This window comes from Monodelphis domestica, chromosome 5, assembly GCF_027887165.1.
Source record: "Monodelphis domestica isolate mMonDom1 chromosome 5, mMonDom1.pri, whole genome shotgun sequence".
NCBI classification, from domain to species: Eukaryota; Metazoa; Chordata; class Mammalia; order Didelphimorphia; family Didelphidae; genus Monodelphis; species Monodelphis domestica.
In genome coordinates, this window is record NC_077231.1 from 101,139,053 (window position 1) to 101,157,368 (window position 18,316).

The following is an 18,316-nucleotide window of genomic DNA, read 5'->3' on the forward strand; positions in this document are numbered from 1 at the left end:
TTATTTGTTTTTTTTTAATACTAATAGTAATACTTTTATCTTGTTAGATATGTGATGCTGTGATTTCTTTGAGGGTCGAGATTATCTATTGTCTTTGTATCCCCAGCACCCAGCTGCAATAGGTGCTTAATAAATGTTGGTTTATTGTTGATTGAAGTTAAGGAGCCAGTTTTGAGCTCAACTCTTTTAGTGGAAAAATGTTTCCCTTTTCTCTCTTCACAGCCCCCAGTCTGGGTCATTTAAATAAAAGGACAGGGACAGGATCTATGATTGCATTGATTTACAGAACTCCCAGGTGAGGAAACTCCCTCTATCAAAGCCGGCTGGCACCATCATTACAACTTATATTCTTAGAGTTACTTGAGATACTGAGGGGTTAAGTGATTTGCCTAGAGTTCTACTGCCAGTAAATGTCAGAGGGGAGACTCGAACTCGGGCCTTCCTGGCTCGGAAGCCCAAGCTCCCTTCTCAGTCTCTCAATAAAAGGTTGGCGATTGGCTGACACCGAGCAGGTTCTCGATAAATGCTTCCTGTTCCTACCTGTGTGACTTGAGCAAATCACGTTCTCCTTATCTATAAAATTGGCCTTAAAGGATGGGAAGAGCTTCAGCTGGTAGTGACCGCTGGCAGTGGGGGCCAAGCCGTGGTAGGGAACCGGGCGGGGAGGGCGAGGAGGGCGGGGAAGGAAGGGGCAAGTTGGACTCCCGGGAGCTGATCCGGGCCGCCCTCCTCCGCCCCTTTAAATTAACCCTGCTTGCAAAGGGCGCAGCTTCCCCATTGGTTGCGCCGGGGCCCCTGCCTCCCGACACATGATCCTGTAGATGCTGCTGCTGCTTCGGTGAGCACAGCCCTCCTGCTGTCCCTACCCGAGCTCGCTCTGGCCTCAGTACAGTTCAGGTGTAACTGATGGCGATGTGGTGCCGCCGCCTGCTGAGCTCGGCGCTGGCCCAGGCCCGGCCTGTGGCCCCCGGCCGGGAGCAGTCGGCACTGGCTCAGCTCGCGGGAATCCTGGAAAGCCAACTGGACACGATCCGGGGGGCGGGCACGTGGAAGAGCGAGAGAATCATCACCTCCAAGCAGGGGCCCCACATTAGCGTGGAGGGCAGCGGGGGAGGTAAGACCAGTCTGGAGCTGGATTGAAGGGGAGGGGAAGACTGGGAGGGAGGCTCCTACTTCTGCCTCTACCCTGGCCGCAGTCCCCGCCTACCCCCGCCAAGGCGAGCACCCTGGACTCAGCCGCCCGAGGACCGCAGGTTGTCTAGCTCCGGGAGGTAACCCAGGACCTGCTCCTCCTTTGAGGATCGGCGCCATCACTATCCCCTTTCCTCCCAAGAAAATCCCGGGGAGTTGAGCTGGACCCCGGGACGGTTTGGGAGTGGGGGAAGGTGACTCACAGGCAGGGATCGTCCACACACCCCCGTCCAGCTGCCCCTTTGTGACCACTATCCCTCAGGGAGGCCGCTCTCGTTCATTTAACCTGATTCCACGGGTGGGGTGGCCAGCCTGTCCCCGCTGAAGGCGGAGAGGCAGCTGCTGCTGCAGGGGTCAGGTGCAGGGGCACCCTGGAGGGCCAGGCCTGAATTTGTGATGCCTGGCTGGAAGAAGAGGGGGCGGGAGGCAGCCGGGCGGGGATCGCCTTCACCGGAATGCCTTAACTGCCTTACTCTCCCTACGCGTAGCTGCGGAGTTAGCTTTGTAATTCCCGATCCTGATTATATCACTTTCCTTCTCCGTGAGCCTTCGGGAGCCTCCTGCTGCCTGGAGGGGCTGCTTAGCATTTGAAGCCCTCTCTAATCTTCTCTAATCTAATCTACCCACCAAGGCCAACTGGCACTAGAGAGAGTAGCCCGTGAGCTCGGGGGAAAGAAAGTCATCTGGGTAGAAGAATGGAAATTCCCAGGATTCCGTTGCAAATTCAAGCCGGTCTGGATTCTTCCACACCCATATGCAAGAAGAGTTACTAAACTCTCAGAATTGGAGAACTAAAGGCAGAGAGAATACTGGAATGAGAAAGGCTTGTGATCACATAAAGGGGGGTTCATAAATTTGAGAGGTGCACTTCTTGTGGGGGACAGCCAGGGCTAAGCCTGCAGTATCTGAGGGGAGCTGAGCCTTTCTGAGAGGTAACTCATGGCAGGACCAGCTTCATCTCATTTGAGAGGAACAGATTAAAGAAAGGATACATTCCTGCTGCTTTGTAAGTGGAGGACATCCGCCAGTTTCAGGGACTCTCACCAACCTGAGAGAGAAAGAGAGGGAGCATCAGGAGAGGGAAAGGGGCATAGTATAAGGGTGTATGTACTCCAGCTCCCCCAGCTGGAGAAAGAGGGGGAGAAAGTAGGTGGGGTTTGTGGCAGGTCTCTGAACCTGGCCCAGAGGTAGAACTAGGTGATCCCCAAAATCCTTGGTGGCCTCAGTGAGTCAAGGCTAGAAAGATGGGATGGAGGTTGGGTAAGAAATGAGCTGGTGGGAACCTAGAGTGGCTTTGAGGGCGACCAGTAGAGAATAGATTTTTTTGGAGGGTGGGTCTCTATTCCCACTAAAGGACGAAATCTTTATCTTGGGACAGCTCTCAGACACCACCTGAGGCTGAGGCCTCAGAAACTGCTGACTTTGGCTACTCACTCCCCCAACATCTAATGGAATCTAGCAGTCTGATGAGTGGGGACCATCTCCCTCCAAGGGCTGGTGCTAGGAGTGGCAGATTGACAAGAATCCCTGTTGTCAAGATTCTTTAAATGATATAGGTTAGAGCATTGGTATGGGCGCAGAGGACCTGGGCTCAAACCTTCTTGCTTAGTGGGCGCAAGTCTCTTGCTTAATCTAGGCTTCTGTGATCTCTTCTGTAAAATGGGAGATTGGACAGCTGATCTCCAATGATCCTTCCATCTCTGAGATTCTGGGGTCCTGCAATAACTTTCCCATTAGCCCTTCCAATATCCTGTTCACCAGGCAGACTAGGCCAGCTTTCTTCAAGGGTCCCACCAGATTTCTTAAGATCCTTTCCCACCCTAAATCCTGTGATCCTAAACTTCCTTTCTGAGCTTCTGGGTCTGAGAATGTGCCTCATTCCCTCCTACCTTCCCACCTTTTTTGCTGCCCCAGTCCTGTGCTTTGGATCATTCAGAGTCCTGGGTTTCAAAAAAGCAGTCTTTTCCCTAAAAACACATTCTTAAACACCCAGGTTAAGGAAGTTCCAAGGCTGTGTGACTTTAGACAAGTCACTTAATCCTATTGTCCTCCTTCCTCATCTGGAAAATAAGCTAGAGAAGAATACCGCTCTAGTAGCTTCGCAAGAAAACCCCAAATAGGGTCACAAAGTGTTGGATAGAACCGAACCAAGAGAAAGACTATATATTATATATATATATATATATATATATATATATATATATTTCTCTTGCCTTGAGGGTCCCTTGGCTAAGCCCAGATTCATCCTCCTAAGGGCAAAGTTAACCCATTAACCCAAACTTCCCCAGGCCTGCATCCCAACTTCCTTGCTCCCAACAGCCTAGGCTGATGTTGTAAGCCTGTAAAACTTAAGCCTGTCCCTGAGTTTAACTCAAGCCTCCCAAACCTAGTAGTATCTTAGCACACACCATCTGTTCTGTTCCCTTGCCTTGGCATATCTACGTTTCCATGGCCAATATTTGAAATCCTCCCCTCCTTTATCTCATATGCCACTTCCAGGAAACCTTCCCTTATTCCCCCAACTGTACAGGAGCTCTCTCCTTCCTCCCCATGATTTCTCCTACGTTTCCATTTGCACCACTGAAGTCACTGTATGTAGTCTTCCTCCTGTTATAGTAATATGTGCCTTCTGCAAGCTGGATCAGTGGACCTCTCCAAACCCCATGGCTAATCTTTAATAAAAAGGTACTCAATAAGCCCTAGATAAATAAAGTTCAGAGTTAGACAGTTCAATCACTGGCAAAGACTGATCAAAGCAAGGTACAAGAAAGTTCCCTGGAGTCTCAGGGGCTATTATCATGATCAGAACTAGGCTTGTGCTTTATCCCTGCTGTGTGACTGGCCCATCACCACTAGGGAGCAAGTTAACAGAGCTGAGAGTCAAACACAGCTCCTAAGAGCTCCAACTCAAAACCACAAAAATCTCAAGAACCATGTATCTCAGCTTCCTGGATGAGTAGAACAAACCCCATTTCTAGTACTTGCCCTACCCCTGCCCCTATGTGACCTTGAAAAAGTCATTTCCATTCCATAAGTCAGAGGTTCTCCATCTGTAAAATAAGGAAGAAACTAGTTCATCACAAAGGAGGTTCCTTCTAATTCGTATATTTGGTGGATTAGGACTCAGTCAGTGCAAGAAGCCAGAGCAGAGAGAGCAAACACTAGCCCCAGCAGGGAAGCTGGAACCAGATTCAAATGTAAATGAGGACATATTTAACAAAATAGATAAAAAAATATACCAGAACACAGATGATGTGAATGTGTGCTTTTCTAAGTCCTATATACTCTACAGGAATCCTTACATCAGGTTGTGACCCCTGTTTCTATTTGAGTTCAACATCCTCCGGGCTAAACTTGGTTAGGAAAAAATGGACTGAGACGTTGGCCAGAACATTGGATAGGCAATAGGGCTAGTGAGTGAGGGAAGCCTCCGTTCTAGCCCCATAGTGGATTACCATCATTCCAGAACACCCTTGCTCACTCCTCATCCCGGGGCCTCAGAAACTGCTATTGACTTTGGCTGCCTTTCTGTTCTTAATCCCCTCCTGGCTGCTCCTGTTTCTCTCTCTCTCTCTCTCTCTCTCTCTCTCTCTCTCTCTCTCTCTCTCTCTCTCTCTCTCTCTCTCTCTCTCTCTCTCTCTCTCTCTTTCTCTATCCCTCTCTGTATTTCTGTCTCTCTGTCTTTCTCCTTACCTCACTCTCCTCCTCTCCCTACTCCCCCTCTCCCCTTCTCTCTGTCTCTTTCTCTCCCTCCCAATTTCCTTGTTTTTCTCTACTCTTCCCTTTTCCAAGCTGTCCATTTTTCTCTTCCTCCTCCTCTCTCTGTCCCTCTCTTGTCTTTCTCCCTCCCTATCTTTCTCTCTCTCCCCCCTTCCCTCTGTCTCCCTTTCTCCTTCCCTCCCATCTTATTTTTTTTCCACTCTTCTCTTTTGCTCTGTCTCCCTCTGTTTTTTTTTTCCTCTCTCTGTTTCTGTCTGTCTGTCTAGGTCCCTCATCCCAGACCTGAAAGAGATCTATCTCACTTTGCCGATTAGGAAACTGCTGCTGAGGCAGAAGGACATGTGACCTGCCCATATGTACAGAAGAGAGTATATGTGTATATATGCTAAAAGGCTTTTGGTTCACTTACATGTAGAAACAATTTTTGACAATTATTTTTGATATTTTAAAATTCAGATTCCCTTCTTCCCCTCTCCCCACCAGTGGTGAATAGTCTAATATAGGTTATACCGATCCTTTCATATAAGACACATTTCCATATTGCTCATGTCATGATAGAAGACACCTATCACCCATAAAATAGAAATCTCATGAAGGAAACAAAGTGGAAGATGGGGATGGTGTGCTCTGATCTGCCTCAGACTCCAACAGTTCCTTCTTAGGCTATGGAGAATATTTTCTTCATGAAGCCCTTGTGATTATCTTGGAGATTTACTTTGCTGATAAAGGTTTAGTCCTTCAGAGTTGGCCATTGTATAATATTTCTGTTACTGTATACATTGTTCTTCTGCTTCTGCCCATTTTACTTTGTATCAGTTCATATAAGTCCTTTTTTGAACTCAACTCTGTTCATCATTCCTTATGACACAATAGTTTTCCATTACAGCCACATACCACAACTTGTTCATCCAATCCACAAGAGATGGACATCCTCTCAGTTTCCAATTCTTTGCCATCACAAAAAGAGCTGCTAAACAGCAATGCGATGATCCAGGACAATTCTGAGGGACTCATGAGAAAAATGCTAACCACATCCAAAGGAAGATCTGTGGGAGTAGAAACACAGAAGAAAAACAATTGCCTCATCACATGGTTCAATGGGGATATGATTGAGGATGCAGAATCTAAGTGATCACCCTAGTGCAAATATCAATAATATGGAAATAAGTCTTGATCAAGGACACATGTAAAACCCAGAGGAATTGCTCGGTAGCTACAGGAGAGGAGGGAAAGAACGTGATTCATGGAACCATGGAAAAATATTCTAAGTTAATTAAATAAACAAACAAACAAAGAGCTGCTAAAAATATGTTGGTGAGGGTAGGTCCTTTTCCCTTATCTCTAATGGGATACAGACCCAGTAGTGGTATTGCTGGGACAAAGGGTATGTATACATAGCTTTGTGACCCTTTAGCCTGGTTCCATATTGCTCTCCAGAATGGTTGGATCAGTTCACAGTGTACCGTATCCCAACTTTCCTATATCCTCTCCAACATGTAGTATTTCCCTTTTTGGCCATGGTAGCCAAACTGGTAGGGGTGAGGTGGTGTCTCAGAGTTGTTTTAATTTATATTTCTCTAATCAATAGTGATCTGGAGCATTTTTTCATATGACTATGGATCATTTTAATTTTTTCCTCTGGGAACTGCCTGTTTATATCCTTTGACCACTTACATTTGGGAAATGCTTTGTATTCTTATAAATTTGACTCAATTCTCTATATATTTGAGAAATGATGCTTTTTTAAATTTTCCTTTATTTTATTCCAGTAACAAATCTACATATAAGTTTTCCATGGTTACATGATTCATGTTCTTTCCCTCTCCTCTTCCCTCCCCACTCACATAGTTGACAAGTAATTCATATTTTCTATATTATTCATTTTCATAATAGAGTAATCTTTTACAACCAAAACCCCAAATCATATATCCAAATAACCACGTGATAAAACATATGTTTTCTTCTGGGTTTCTACTCCCACAGTTCTTTTTTTAGAGGTGGATAGCATTTTTTTCCATAAGTCCTTCAGAATTGTCCTGGATAATTGTATTGCTGTTTAGGAGCAAAGTCCATTACATTTGATAGTCCCAAATGTTTCAGTTACTATGTATAATATTCTCCTTGTTATGCCTTTTTTTTTTCCTGAAACCCTTACCATCCATCTCAGAATCAATTCTGTGTTTTGGTTCTAAGGTAGAAGAGTAGTAAGGGCTAGGCAATGGGGGTTAAGTGATTTGCCCAGGAAGTGTTTGAGGCTAGATTTGCACCCAGGACTTCTCTTCTCTAGGCCTGGTTCTCAATCCACTGAGCCACTCAGCTGCCCCCTTTTTCTGCTTATTTTACTCCATATCAGTTCATGTAGGTCCTTCCAGTTCTTATAGAAATCAACTGTTTCATCAGTTGAGAAAGAAGGCTTTGGGCAAAGATACTTGTTATAATTTTTTTTCCAAATTTGTTGTTTCCCTTCTAAATTTGGCTACATTGGCTTTATTTATTTAATTTAAAGCAATCCAAATTATCTATTTCATTTTTCATCATGTTCTCTATGTCTTGTTTGGTCATAAATTCTTTCCTTATCCATAAGACTGTCAGGTAAACTTTCCACATTCCTTAGATTTGTTGATGGTGCTACCCTTTATTTCTAGATCAAGTAGCTTTGACTTTATCTTGGTGTATGGTGTGAGATGTGGGTCCATGACTAATCTCTGCCAAATGCTTCCCAAGTTTTCCCAGCAGTTTTTGTCAAATAATGAGTTCTTCCCCCCAAAGCTTGGATCTTTGGATTTATTGAACACTAGGGAGCTATGGACATCCACTGCCATGTGTCGATTACCTCTTCTCTTCCGCTAGAGATCCTTAATTTTTGTGCCAACAACTACCTGGGCCTTTCCAGTCACCCAGAAGTGATCCAAGCCGGTGTGAAGGCCCTGGAGCAGTTTGGAGCAGGCCTCAGCTCTGTCCGATTCATCTGTGGAACACAGGTATGAGGAGGTTGGAAAATGGCAAAGGGAAGCCCCTCTGCCCCAGCCGCTGTGTCCCACAGCCCAGACTTCCAGGGCCCATTAGAGGATGCTGGACAGCTCCATGGTGGTGCAGGGAAGACCTGGCTCTGCTACTGACTGGCAGTGTGACCTCTAACAAATCGCAGTCTCTCAGATTGTGTCCTCATCTATAAAATGGGGATCAGGACCTTCCATGGCTCCTTCTTGTCTTAGAGGACTGTGGCAGTGCCAAATAGATGGGAAATCAATCTGGTATTTATTTAGGACCTTCTGTGTGCCAGCTACCTTGCTCAGTGCTGGGGAAATAGAGAAACAAACAATCTCTACTCACAAACAGCTTACATACTAACGGGGGAGACAGCATGGACATGGATACTATATGCAGAATCAACTCAAAGGAGTTGAGTCTGGGGCAGCTTGGGTAGGTGGCCATCCACAGTTGATGGCAGAAGATGGGGCTTGAGCTGTGTCTTAGGGAAGAGGGAGATTCTGTGGAGCCAAAGTGAGGACGGACATTCCCAGACACCATAATGGGGGTGAGGAATGGGGAGAGGCCAGCATTGCTGGATGGCAGAGAGCAGGAGGGGAAGTCACCGTTCAGTGAGGCGGGGAGCTGTTTTGAAGGCCCTTAAAAGTTAAAGAGAGTGAGAGAGATCTGGCCTTAGACACATCTTAGCTGTGTGACCCTGGGCAAGTCACTTAACCCCACTGTCTAGAGCTTACCACTCTCCTTACCGATACACAGTATTGATTCTAAGATGGAAGGTGAGGGTTAAAAGAAAAAGAGGTCTCTGGAACATTCACTGTGAAATGTCATTCTCTGCTCCACCCGTGTGACTTCAGACCTCAACAGGCCTCAGTTTGTTTATCTGTAAAATGAGAGGGTTGTATTCCAGGGCTTCCAAGGGCCCTTCCAGATTGACATCTAGGACCTTCTTGGCCCTGGATAACCTCCGAAGTCCCTTGTGTCTTGGAGTTGTCTTGGAATTCTTGCCCCAGGACCCCATGGTGATGGGAGGGGAATCCAGGTTCTTAAGGGCTGTACCTGCCCACTGGAGACCATGGCAGGCCTTAGCCAGCTGAGGGACTTCAGGCACATACAGGCTGGAGATACAGCTCAGAACCAGCCAACCCAAGGGCAGAGACTCTTGACTAGAGGAGGCAGCAACTAAAAAACAAAGTAACTTGTAGGCCAGTTGCACTTTGTATTGTGGAGAGAAAGTATGATACTGATGGAATTGGGGTTTCAAATCATGGAAGAAGCCCTCCACTGGGAGCTGTGAGGCCTGGGTTCTTGTCCTGGCCCTTCCACTAGTTTGTATGACCTTGGGCAACTCATTTCAACTCTTTGGGCCTCAGTTTCCTTCTCTGTTAAAAGGGGGTTGGATTAGAGTACTTCTACTAGTCTTCCCAGCTCTGACAATCCCTATTCTTCAGCCCCTCCTCTGACAGTCCCTGCTCTAAGAAGATCATCCTGTCATCCAAACTTTGGCCCTGTGGAGGAAATTAGACTAAGATTTGAACTAAGCTCTGGGTACCTCTCAGCCCCAGCCTTCATTCTCTAGCTCTATGGCTTGGTGACAGCCAAGCTTGTCTTTTTCCATGACTAAAACCCTCACCTTCCATCTTAGAATCATTACTGGGTATTGGTTCCAAGGCAGAAGAGTGGTGAGGGCTAGGCAATGGGGGTCAAGTGACTTGCCCAGGGTCACAGGAAGTGTCTGAGGCCAGATTTGAACCCAGGACCTCCCATCTCTGGGCCTGGCTCTCAATCCACCCAGCCACCCAGCTGCCCCAAGCTTCACTTTTAGAATACAATTCTTTTTTTCCCTGGACTTCCCCTTGACCCTTGAGTATGATAAGATGGTCAGATTCCTTCTGTTGGAGGAGAGAGTTGGGGATCTTGAGGGCTGTTGGCCCCCCAAGAGGTAGATGTAACTTTGGGGAGTGTGATAGAGGCTGGCACTAAAGAAAAATTATTATTAATAATTAATCCCCGCTTTTTCTGGAGTAGGGAGTTCTCCTTTCTTTCCCCCTCTCTTCATACCTCAGGGTCCAAACCTCCCTTTGGGGGGTACATTCCCTTCCCTCCTCTCTCTTTTTATTTTATTTTTTTTAAACAGGAGGGGAGGGGAAACTGAAGACAAACGTGCTTGACTTTACTATTTTGCATCCTGGTCAATTTTCTTCAGCTCCACAAGCCTAGATTGAGCGCCTGGTACTAGGTTTGGGGACTAAGAAGACAAGGATTATTCCTGCCCTCAGGGTGCTTACATTCTAGTCCTCCTGTTTGGTTCTGCTGAAAGTGGTCAGATGATGCTCAGGGCCTCTAATGTGACTGGGTGGCAGTTGGCAGAGACTGCCCCGAGCCCCCATTCTTCTCTTGCATTAACCTCTCCCATCCCTGTATCTCCTATACATCCAGAGCATCCACAAAGCCCTGGAGGAGAAGATCGCCAGCTTCCACCAGAGGGAGGACGCCATACTCTACCCAAACTGCTTTGATGCGAATGCTGGACTGTTTGAGGTAGGAGAGCTTTGTCCTGGCTCACCCCAGGGCCTTTAGTGGCTGACATCTGCCTGGTTCTAGGGACCCAAAGTAAGAATGGGCAGGGAACCCTGGGCAGGCCTTGTTTGGGGTTCCATGTGCAGCAAGACCTTGGGCCCAGTCCTCAACAAAGTCGGCACATGCCTAGAACATCTTTAATGCCAGAGTCCGATGCTGCACCCTGAAGGAAGGGTGCCAATAGGAAAATTCAAATCCGAGCCCTGTCCAACCCCCACAAATGACAAGCAAAAGATGTCAGTAAGGGGGCAGCTGGGTAGCTCAGTGGATTGAGAGCCAGGCCTAGAGACAGGAGGTCCTAGGTTCAAATCTGGCCTCAGGCACTTCCTAGCTGTGTGACCCTGGGCAAGTCACTTGACCCCCATTGCCTAGCCCTCACCACTCTTCTGCCTTGGAGCCAATACACAGTATTGACTCCAAGAGGGAAGGTAAGGGTTTAAAATAAAAATAAATAAATAAATAAAATAAAAAAGATGTCAGTAAAAATGAGAGAGAAATATAAAGGATGGATAACGTTACATATGGTAGAAGAGACAGGTATAACAGCTGACCTGCTCCTGGCCTCGGGCTCACATCCCATTTGTGAAAGTCAGTAGCTGTGGGACCACAGATGAGTCATTAAAAAATCCTGAGCGATGATGAAGAGGAAAGAGAGAGAAAAGACAACAGGCCCTGCTTCCTCCAAGATTCAATGAGTCAGTGGGGGATACAGCTGTACAGAGAGCCTGGGTGCCGGGGAGGGAGCCCTGAGGACCCCAGCCTAGTCATTCTGGAGTTCTTCTAAGGAGAAGTCCCTGAGTTAGGAGGCAGTAGGGGGAGGGGACAGGACCCTGGTCAGGCCAAGGTGGTCCAGATCCATCAGAAGAACCCAGAGCACGCCAGGATTGACAGCATTGGAGGGTGGCTAGTCTCTGCCACCATAACCCTACTGCTCTGGACAGGCCTTACTGACTTCAGAGGATGCAGTGCTTTCTGATGAGCTCAACCATGCCTCCATCATCGATGGCATCCGCCTCTGCAAGGCCAACAAGTACCGCTATCGCCACATGGACATGGTGGATCTGGAGGCCAAGCTGCAGGATGCTCAGGTAAGGAAAGGCAAATATTACTGCTCAGATGTTCCTTGTGGCTTGTATAAGTGGAAATCTTGAACGCTTGGACTCCATCTCCCAGAATTCTTTTCTTGTCCCAAGAATCCTTTTCCCTTTCTGTTTATATGCATTCTTGCGTTGTTGTATATAAATTTTTGTAGCTCCTCCTTCACTCTCTTTTTTCTCCATGTGGGAGGCCAGGTGAGCTCTCCCTGTTTCTCTAGATTTGAGTTTCCTTTTGCTTCAAGTTAAATATGAGTACATATTATTAAATATAATACTTGGAATATTGGATATTAATTTTTAAAATCTACAGACTAATGTTTACAAAGCCCTTTTCTCCCAACAGCCTCATGAGGTAAAGTGGTGATTGTCTCATTTATCCTCAATTTAAAGAGGAAGGAAGGAAGGAAAGAGGGAAGGAGAGAGAAAGAGTGGGAGGAGGGAGGAAGGAAGGAAGGGGGTGGGAAGGAAAAAGGAAGGAAGGAAGGAAGGAAGGAGGGAGGGAGGTCTGCTTATTTCACTCCACATCAGTTCATTGAGGTCTTTCCAGTTCTTATAGATATCCATCAATTCATCATTCCTTATCAGCTAGGAAGTTTTTGAGTCAGGATTTAAACCCAGATCTCCTCTGACTATTAAGTTCAGTACTTTGTCTACTTTCCCCTACATTGCTTCTAAGGAATAAGATTTCCTGGCTAGGGAGCCCCATGACCTCCCCCTGCTTGGAGGTGCATAGTTCTTCCCCAACTCCAAATCCTGGGGTAGTAACATCAGTATCTACTGTTCTCTTTGTGTCAAGGTCTCTGATGCCATGGATGGGGCCTTGGGATGACTCTACAGTGTAAAATTTAAAATTAAATCTCAATAATAAAAAAATTTCTATTTTAGGAGTTTTATTAATGATCATTAGAAATCAAGGAATAAAAAAGCTACAAAATAAAGACCACATGCCCATGGCTGATCAGCCAGTTCAAACACCTGTCTTAGCACCACCAAACTCAGGACAGGAAGTAAAGAAGTGGGACCCTTCTCATCCTTGCCTAATATCCCCTGTCTACAGGAAGTGTGTAACAACAGGATGTCAGTGGGCTCCTGGGAAATGTAGTTCTTTTTTTAGAGTAACAGATTTTCAATTATACAACAACAGGTGGCATCCTGGGCATATGCTCTTGTTCTGGGTGATTCTTGCTCCTGGACCTCTGTGTCCTCCATGGAGAATCCCTCCCAGCACTCTGAAGGCCTGCCCTAGGGTTCAGTGTTCACTGGGCCTATCTTCCTTTTGCTCTTGGTTCTTTCTGGCTGACCAGGCTTCCTCCTTTACTGGGCTCATGTGTAGCTCTTTGCCAACTGTTACACTGTGCTCTCCCAGCCCTGACTGGCATGGAGGTGTGCACCCTCAGGTTCCAAAGGGGGGACCTGGGAACAGAAGTTGGGGAGCTTCCCAAGCCCAGCTCCTACCCTTGTCTCCCTGCAGAAACATCGGCTGAGGCTGGTGGCCACAGATGGGGCCTTCTCCATGGATGGTGACATTGCCCCTCTTCGGGAGATCTGCCAGCTGGCCCAGAAATACCATGCTCTGGTCTTTGTAGACGAGTGTCATGCCACGGGCTTCCTTGGACCAACTGGACGGTGAGACAACAATTCATCCTCCTGGTCTTCACCTCTTGGTCAGAAAGGCTGCCCTTCCTTTTCTTGCAGCCCCAGTAGGGCAGCCTTCCGAGGGGGAAACTGGGGCAGAAAGTAGGCATGGATAAGGCAGCATGAGTTAAGCATCTCCTGGGGCTGGTCTGGGACTTTCTCCTCAGGTTTTCGATGCTGTTAGTCTTCCTCCTTCAGGTGGCTTTCTGGGGCCATTGTGGACTTTCTGTCCTGGAGGAAGCCTCCAGAGGATTTAGTTATCCTTCCCCTAACTCCTCAGCTCATTGGCCTGGCTTCCTCGCATGAGCCCCTGCCCCTGGCTGCTGCTTCCACAAAAGTGGAGGTCCCAGCCTCCTGCACACTCACTCAGCCCAGGCAGGGGGCACCAAGAGACCCCTGGACTTCCAGAAGTGCAGACCTTAGTGGACACGGAGATTCAGGGCCATTGACTTCCCAAAGCGCACACACAGCCAAGTTAGTGGCACCTCTGGGCTGGAGCCCAAGGTTTCCTCCTTTCCCCCTTTGGTGTGTCGGACTTCATGGCCTGGACCCAGAGGGATATCCAGCTGGTGATGGTCGTGGAGGAGTAGGTGTGCTTACCATGTAGCGAGAGGATGTCTCCCTGCCATCTCCAGAGGCTCAGGCAGCTGGGCTGGGGGAGAGGCCTGGGGGCCGAGGAAGGGAAGGGGAGGCTGTGCCTAGCAGGGCTCTCTGTACCCCCTTACTCGGACGCAGGGGCAGGGAGGCTCCCGTATCGCCGGCCGGGTAACGAGCAGGCACCATTCCCTTGCAGGGGCACCGATGAGCTGCTGGGAGTCATGGACCAAGTCACCATCATCAACTCCACCCTGGGAAAAGCCTTAGGGGGGGCTTCAGGTTGTCTGAGGCGCCCCCCCCATTCCCCTTTGCCCGCCTCCAGCCCTCCTCTCTCCTCTCCTGCCCAGCCTGAGGGGCCGAGGGTAGATAAGGACCAAGGAGGGCAGCTCACCTGCCATCTCCTACAAGCCCGACCCTCCTGTGTGGGAGGCTGGGGACCATGCAGCCAGCGCCTGCCGGAAGACCTCCCAGGACGGGGAGCTTCCTCCTTCCGCGCATGGCTCGATGCCCCTCTGCCCAGCCTGAATGACTGGTGTATCCTGCGCGTCCCTGATGCTTCCACCATATTGCTCAGATTCGGCTCTCACAGTCCAAGCAGAGCCCAAGTCTGTGTGTGTGGGGAGGCCTGGTGGGGGGACATGCTGGGAACTGGGACTGTCCTCAGGAGAATAACGGCGCCTGCCTGGTCTTCTCCTCCCAGGAGGCTACACGACGGGACCTCGGGACCTCATCGCTCTGCTCCGGCAGCGGTCCAGGCCCTACCTCTTCTCCAACAGCCTTCCCCCTGCCATTGTGGGCTGCTCGTCCAAGGCCTTGGACCTTCTCATGGAGAGCAACGCCATCGCCCAGTCCATGGCTGCCAAGACCCGATGGTGAGGCTGGGCTGAGGGCGGGAGGGGCAGCTCTGATTGCACCCCAAGTCCCCTCCCCGTGCCCAGCATCTGCTCTCTCCTGGCCCGCCCTTGTCCCTGGGCCATCCGAGCGATGCTTTCGGTCACCCACGTTGCCGTGCTTTTCTGTGGGCTGATTTTTCCTGCTGTCTCCCAACACCTGCCATCATGTCTTGCTGTGGCCTTCATTGTCGGGCCCCAGCCCTCTAATGCCCCCCGGGCATCCCTCCTGTGCCTGCAGCTCTCAGAAATGCCCAAGCATCCCCTCTCTGCATCCCCAGCCCCGCAGGGCTTCTGGTCCCGTCCTCTGGGCCAAACAGACCAAGTCCAAACCCTCCTCCCCATGATGCCCCACAAGCTCTGGGGATCGCTAGACTAAAGCCCAGGTCCTTTGACTAGCCTTGTTAGGGCTGGATCTGGCCACCTTCCCCCAGAAGCCCTCATGCGTAGCAACGTCCTTCCCAAAATGTAGCCTCCAGAACAGATTCCAGTACTTCAAATGTGCTTGGGGGCTGTACGGGTTAGGGGCAACTTGGTGGCCCAGTGGATCGAGAATCAAGCTTGGAGAGGAGGTCCTGGGTTCAAATCTGGCCTCAGACACTTCCCAGCTGGGTGACCCTGGGCAAGTCACTTAACCCTCATTGCCTAGCCCTTCCCACTCTTCTGCCTTGGAGCCAATACACGGCATTGATTCTAAGGCAGAAGGGAAGGGTTTAAAAAACAAATGGCATCAATTCATTGGGATGTCATGTCACATGGAGACTTATATGGAGCTTGCAGTTCACTGAGACCCCTAGATGATCTTTACAGGACCTGTTGTGTAGTTCCATCTGCCCTCCTCTTGTCCTTGCAGTTTGGGTTTTTCAAGCCCAATTTTAGACCTTTACATGATAAAACAGCCCATCCTTGGCTTTTCTCTATCATCTAACATGTTAGACCCGGCTGCTGGCTTTAAATCATCTGTCAATTTGATAGGGCGGCTAGGTGGCACAGTGGGCAGAGAGCCAAGCCTGGAGTCAGGAAGGTCTGCGTTCAAATCCAACCTCAGAGTCTTACTAGTTGTATGACCTTGGACAAGTCACTCTTTGGGACTGTTCCCTCCCCCCACAAGCAGGACTTTTATTAGTGTGCGGAGAAGCCCTGCCCGACTCTTCACTCTCACAGCACCTTTGCGGGAGGGAGGGTGGGAATGGAGCGAGTCCCCACGCTAGGAAGGGGCGGCCGGTGTGCCCAGCACGGCTAGAGTCCCCGATGTCTGCAGAAGCGCGCTGGGCCGGCTGCCACCCAGAGCAGGCTGCCCGGGACGTGCCGGCCACGCAGCGCAGTCCTCAGTTCCTCATCTACAGGAGCTCCAGCACCTCTGCCAGGACAGCCCCGATGGGCTCACGGAGCGTTTGACAAGGGGGCCGATATGTCTAAAATACGCCTTTGGCCTCCCCAGATCCCCTCCTACAGGCTGAACCCAAGATCCATTAAAAAATTAAACCCTCGCCTTCCCTCAGACTCAATCCTGTGTATTGGCTCCAAGGCAGGAGAGCGGTCAGGGCTAGGCCATGGGGGTTAGGTGACTTGCCCAGGGTCACCCAGCTGGGAAGTGTCTGAGGCCAGACTGGAACCCAGGACCTCCCGTCTCTAGGCTGAGCCACCCCGCTGCCCCAACGATCCATGTTACGGGGGGCTGGTCCCTCTCCCCGGCCCCTTCCCCTCCTGAGCTTCTGAGGGCCGGTGGGCTTCTCTCCCTCTCCTGGGCAGGTTTCGTGGTCAGATGGAGGCTGCTGGCTTCACGATCTCGGGCAGGGAGCACCCCATCTGCCCGGTGATGTTGGGAGACGCCCGCTTGGCATCCGTCATGGCGGAGGACATGCTGAAGAGAGGTAACTCTAGGGGCTGGTGGAGGCGCCTCAAAGCTCTGCCCCAAGCCCCAGACCCACTCCCCCTCCTCCCAACCCAGACCTCAGTTTCCCCTAAGACCAGGGCCCCCGGAGGGCTGAGGGGACTTGCTCATCTGCCCCCGCTTGCTTCCCTCTGGCCCCTCTCGCCAGCCTCAGTGTCCCCTCTGTAAGATGAGAGCTTGGGGTCTGGGGAGGAGCTCGCATCTTTGACAGTCGGGGATGGGTCCCCACCAGGCATCTACGTCATCGGCTTCAGCTACCCTGTGGTGCCCAAGGGAAAGGCGCGGATCCGAGTTCAGATCTCAGCCGTTCACAGTGAGGAGGACATTGAGCGCTGTGTGAAGGCCTTTGTGGAGGTGGGAAAGCAGCATGGGGCGATCCCATGAGGGCCTTCCCGGGAAACCAGTGTTCCTAGCGGTCAGGGGAAAGGCTGGGCTTCTCCCCAGAGCCCGCCCTCCAGCGGATGGAGGAGAAAGCACACCAGCCAGCTGTGCCCATCAAACCAAGTGCCTGAAAATTGAATACTTGATTTTTTACATTTTGTATTTCCTAGCTGGGTTGAAGCCCTGAGGTCACATCTAATAATTATAGCTGTCCAAAAATGGAATGGATTGTCTCTTTAAAAAATCCCTACTACTTTCTGTCTTACAATGGATGGTAAGGGCTAGGCAATGGGGGTCAAGTGACTTTCCCAGGGTCACACAGCTGGGAAGTGTCTGAGGCCAGGTTTGAACCCAGAACCTCCCATCTCCAGGCCTGGCTCTCCATCCACCGAGCCCCCTGGATTGTCTCTTGAAGTAGTGAGTTCCCTGCAGTCCCTGGATGGACCTTTGTTTCACCCAAAAGGAGGTCGACTACCCTTTGGGAGAGATTATTAGGGAGAAATCAGTATTGGGGGGGGGGGGGTTCTGAAGCCCCTTCACTTTGTGGGTGGGCAGTGGGGGCCTGGGAATGGGCTGTGGGAGCGGAGCCCCAGTTCCCCGGGTGGGGAGAGCCCATAAGCACTGGTCAGGCCCCTCTCCCAGATGGGATGGAGGGAAGAGAAGCTGCCCCGCTTCCCTGGGAGTCAGCGCGGACACCTTCCCCGGGTCCTTTTGCTTCCCTCTGGTCCGGGCTCAGTGAGAACTGGGCGAGGTCCCTGAGCACCCTGGCCCATGCTAGTGGCCGAAGGGGCCCCTGGGACCGAGGACAAGCAGTGAAGCAGGCAGTTCACAGGAAGGGGGAGGCCCTGCGCTGTGGCCGCACTCGGGGGCCGCTGCGGTGGAGCTGAGAGCCCGCGGGGTTTCACTGAGGGAACAGGGGGCTTTGCCTGGGAGATGCAAGAGGGCGCGCAGCGCTCTGGGGCAGGAACAGGAGCTGGAGCGCCGGGCAGCCAGCAGCCGCCGGAAGTGGTCTGGGCGGGGCAGCCCGCAATGCCAGGGGGATCAGGAACAGCCGCGGGGGAGCCACGCCACCCAGGGCCCGAAGACGGGTGGAGGCGGGAGCTGGCGCTGTCCACTAGACACTCGCTCCAGGCAGAGCGGGCAGCATCGGCGTCACCGCCTCCGGCTGGCTCCCACTCCACACATCGCGTACCTGTCCGGCCCCCGGAATGACCCCTCCAGCTCTGGCTTCCTCTCGGCGGCAAGAGCTAAGGAGAAGTAGCAGGCGACCCGCGGCCGGCTCCAGGCTGGGCGCGCATTGGGTCGGAGCCCTAGAGCACAGGAGGAAGGACGAGCGGGACAGC

The 18,316-nt window shown here is 50.6% G+C and overlaps 1 protein-coding gene across 1 annotated transcript; it reads left to right on the forward strand.

Annotated features, from left to right (window-relative positions):
- The first annotated feature begins 775 nt into the window (after positions 1-775).
- On the forward strand, positions 776-17,197 carry GCAT (glycine C-acetyltransferase). Its single transcript, XM_001381522.4, has 9 exons — positions 776-1,114; positions 7,762-7,892; positions 10,339-10,440; positions 11,421-11,567; positions 13,048-13,202; positions 14,005-14,087; positions 14,509-14,680; positions 16,451-16,572; positions 16,825-17,197. The coding sequence occupies exons 1-9, from the start codon at positions 907-909 to the stop codon at positions 16,974-16,976; spliced, it is 1,272 nt and encodes a 423-aa protein (XP_001381559.2). The 5' UTR covers positions 776-906; the 3' UTR covers positions 16,977-17,197.
- Positions 17,198-18,316: the final 1,119 nt, after the last annotated feature.

Coding starts and splice junctions, on each gene's coding strand:
- GCAT (XM_001381522.4), top strand. CDS start 907: ATGGCGATGTGGTGCCGCCGCCTGCTGAGCTCGGCGCTGGCCCAGGCC. Junction 7,893..10,338: donor GATTCATCTGTGGAACACAG/GTATGAGGAGGT, acceptor CTATACATCCAG/AGCATCCACAAAGCCCTGGA. Junction 14,088..14,508: donor AGCCTTAGGGGGGGCTTCAG/GTTGTCTGAGGC, acceptor TTCTCCTCCCAG/GAGGCTACACGACGGGACCT.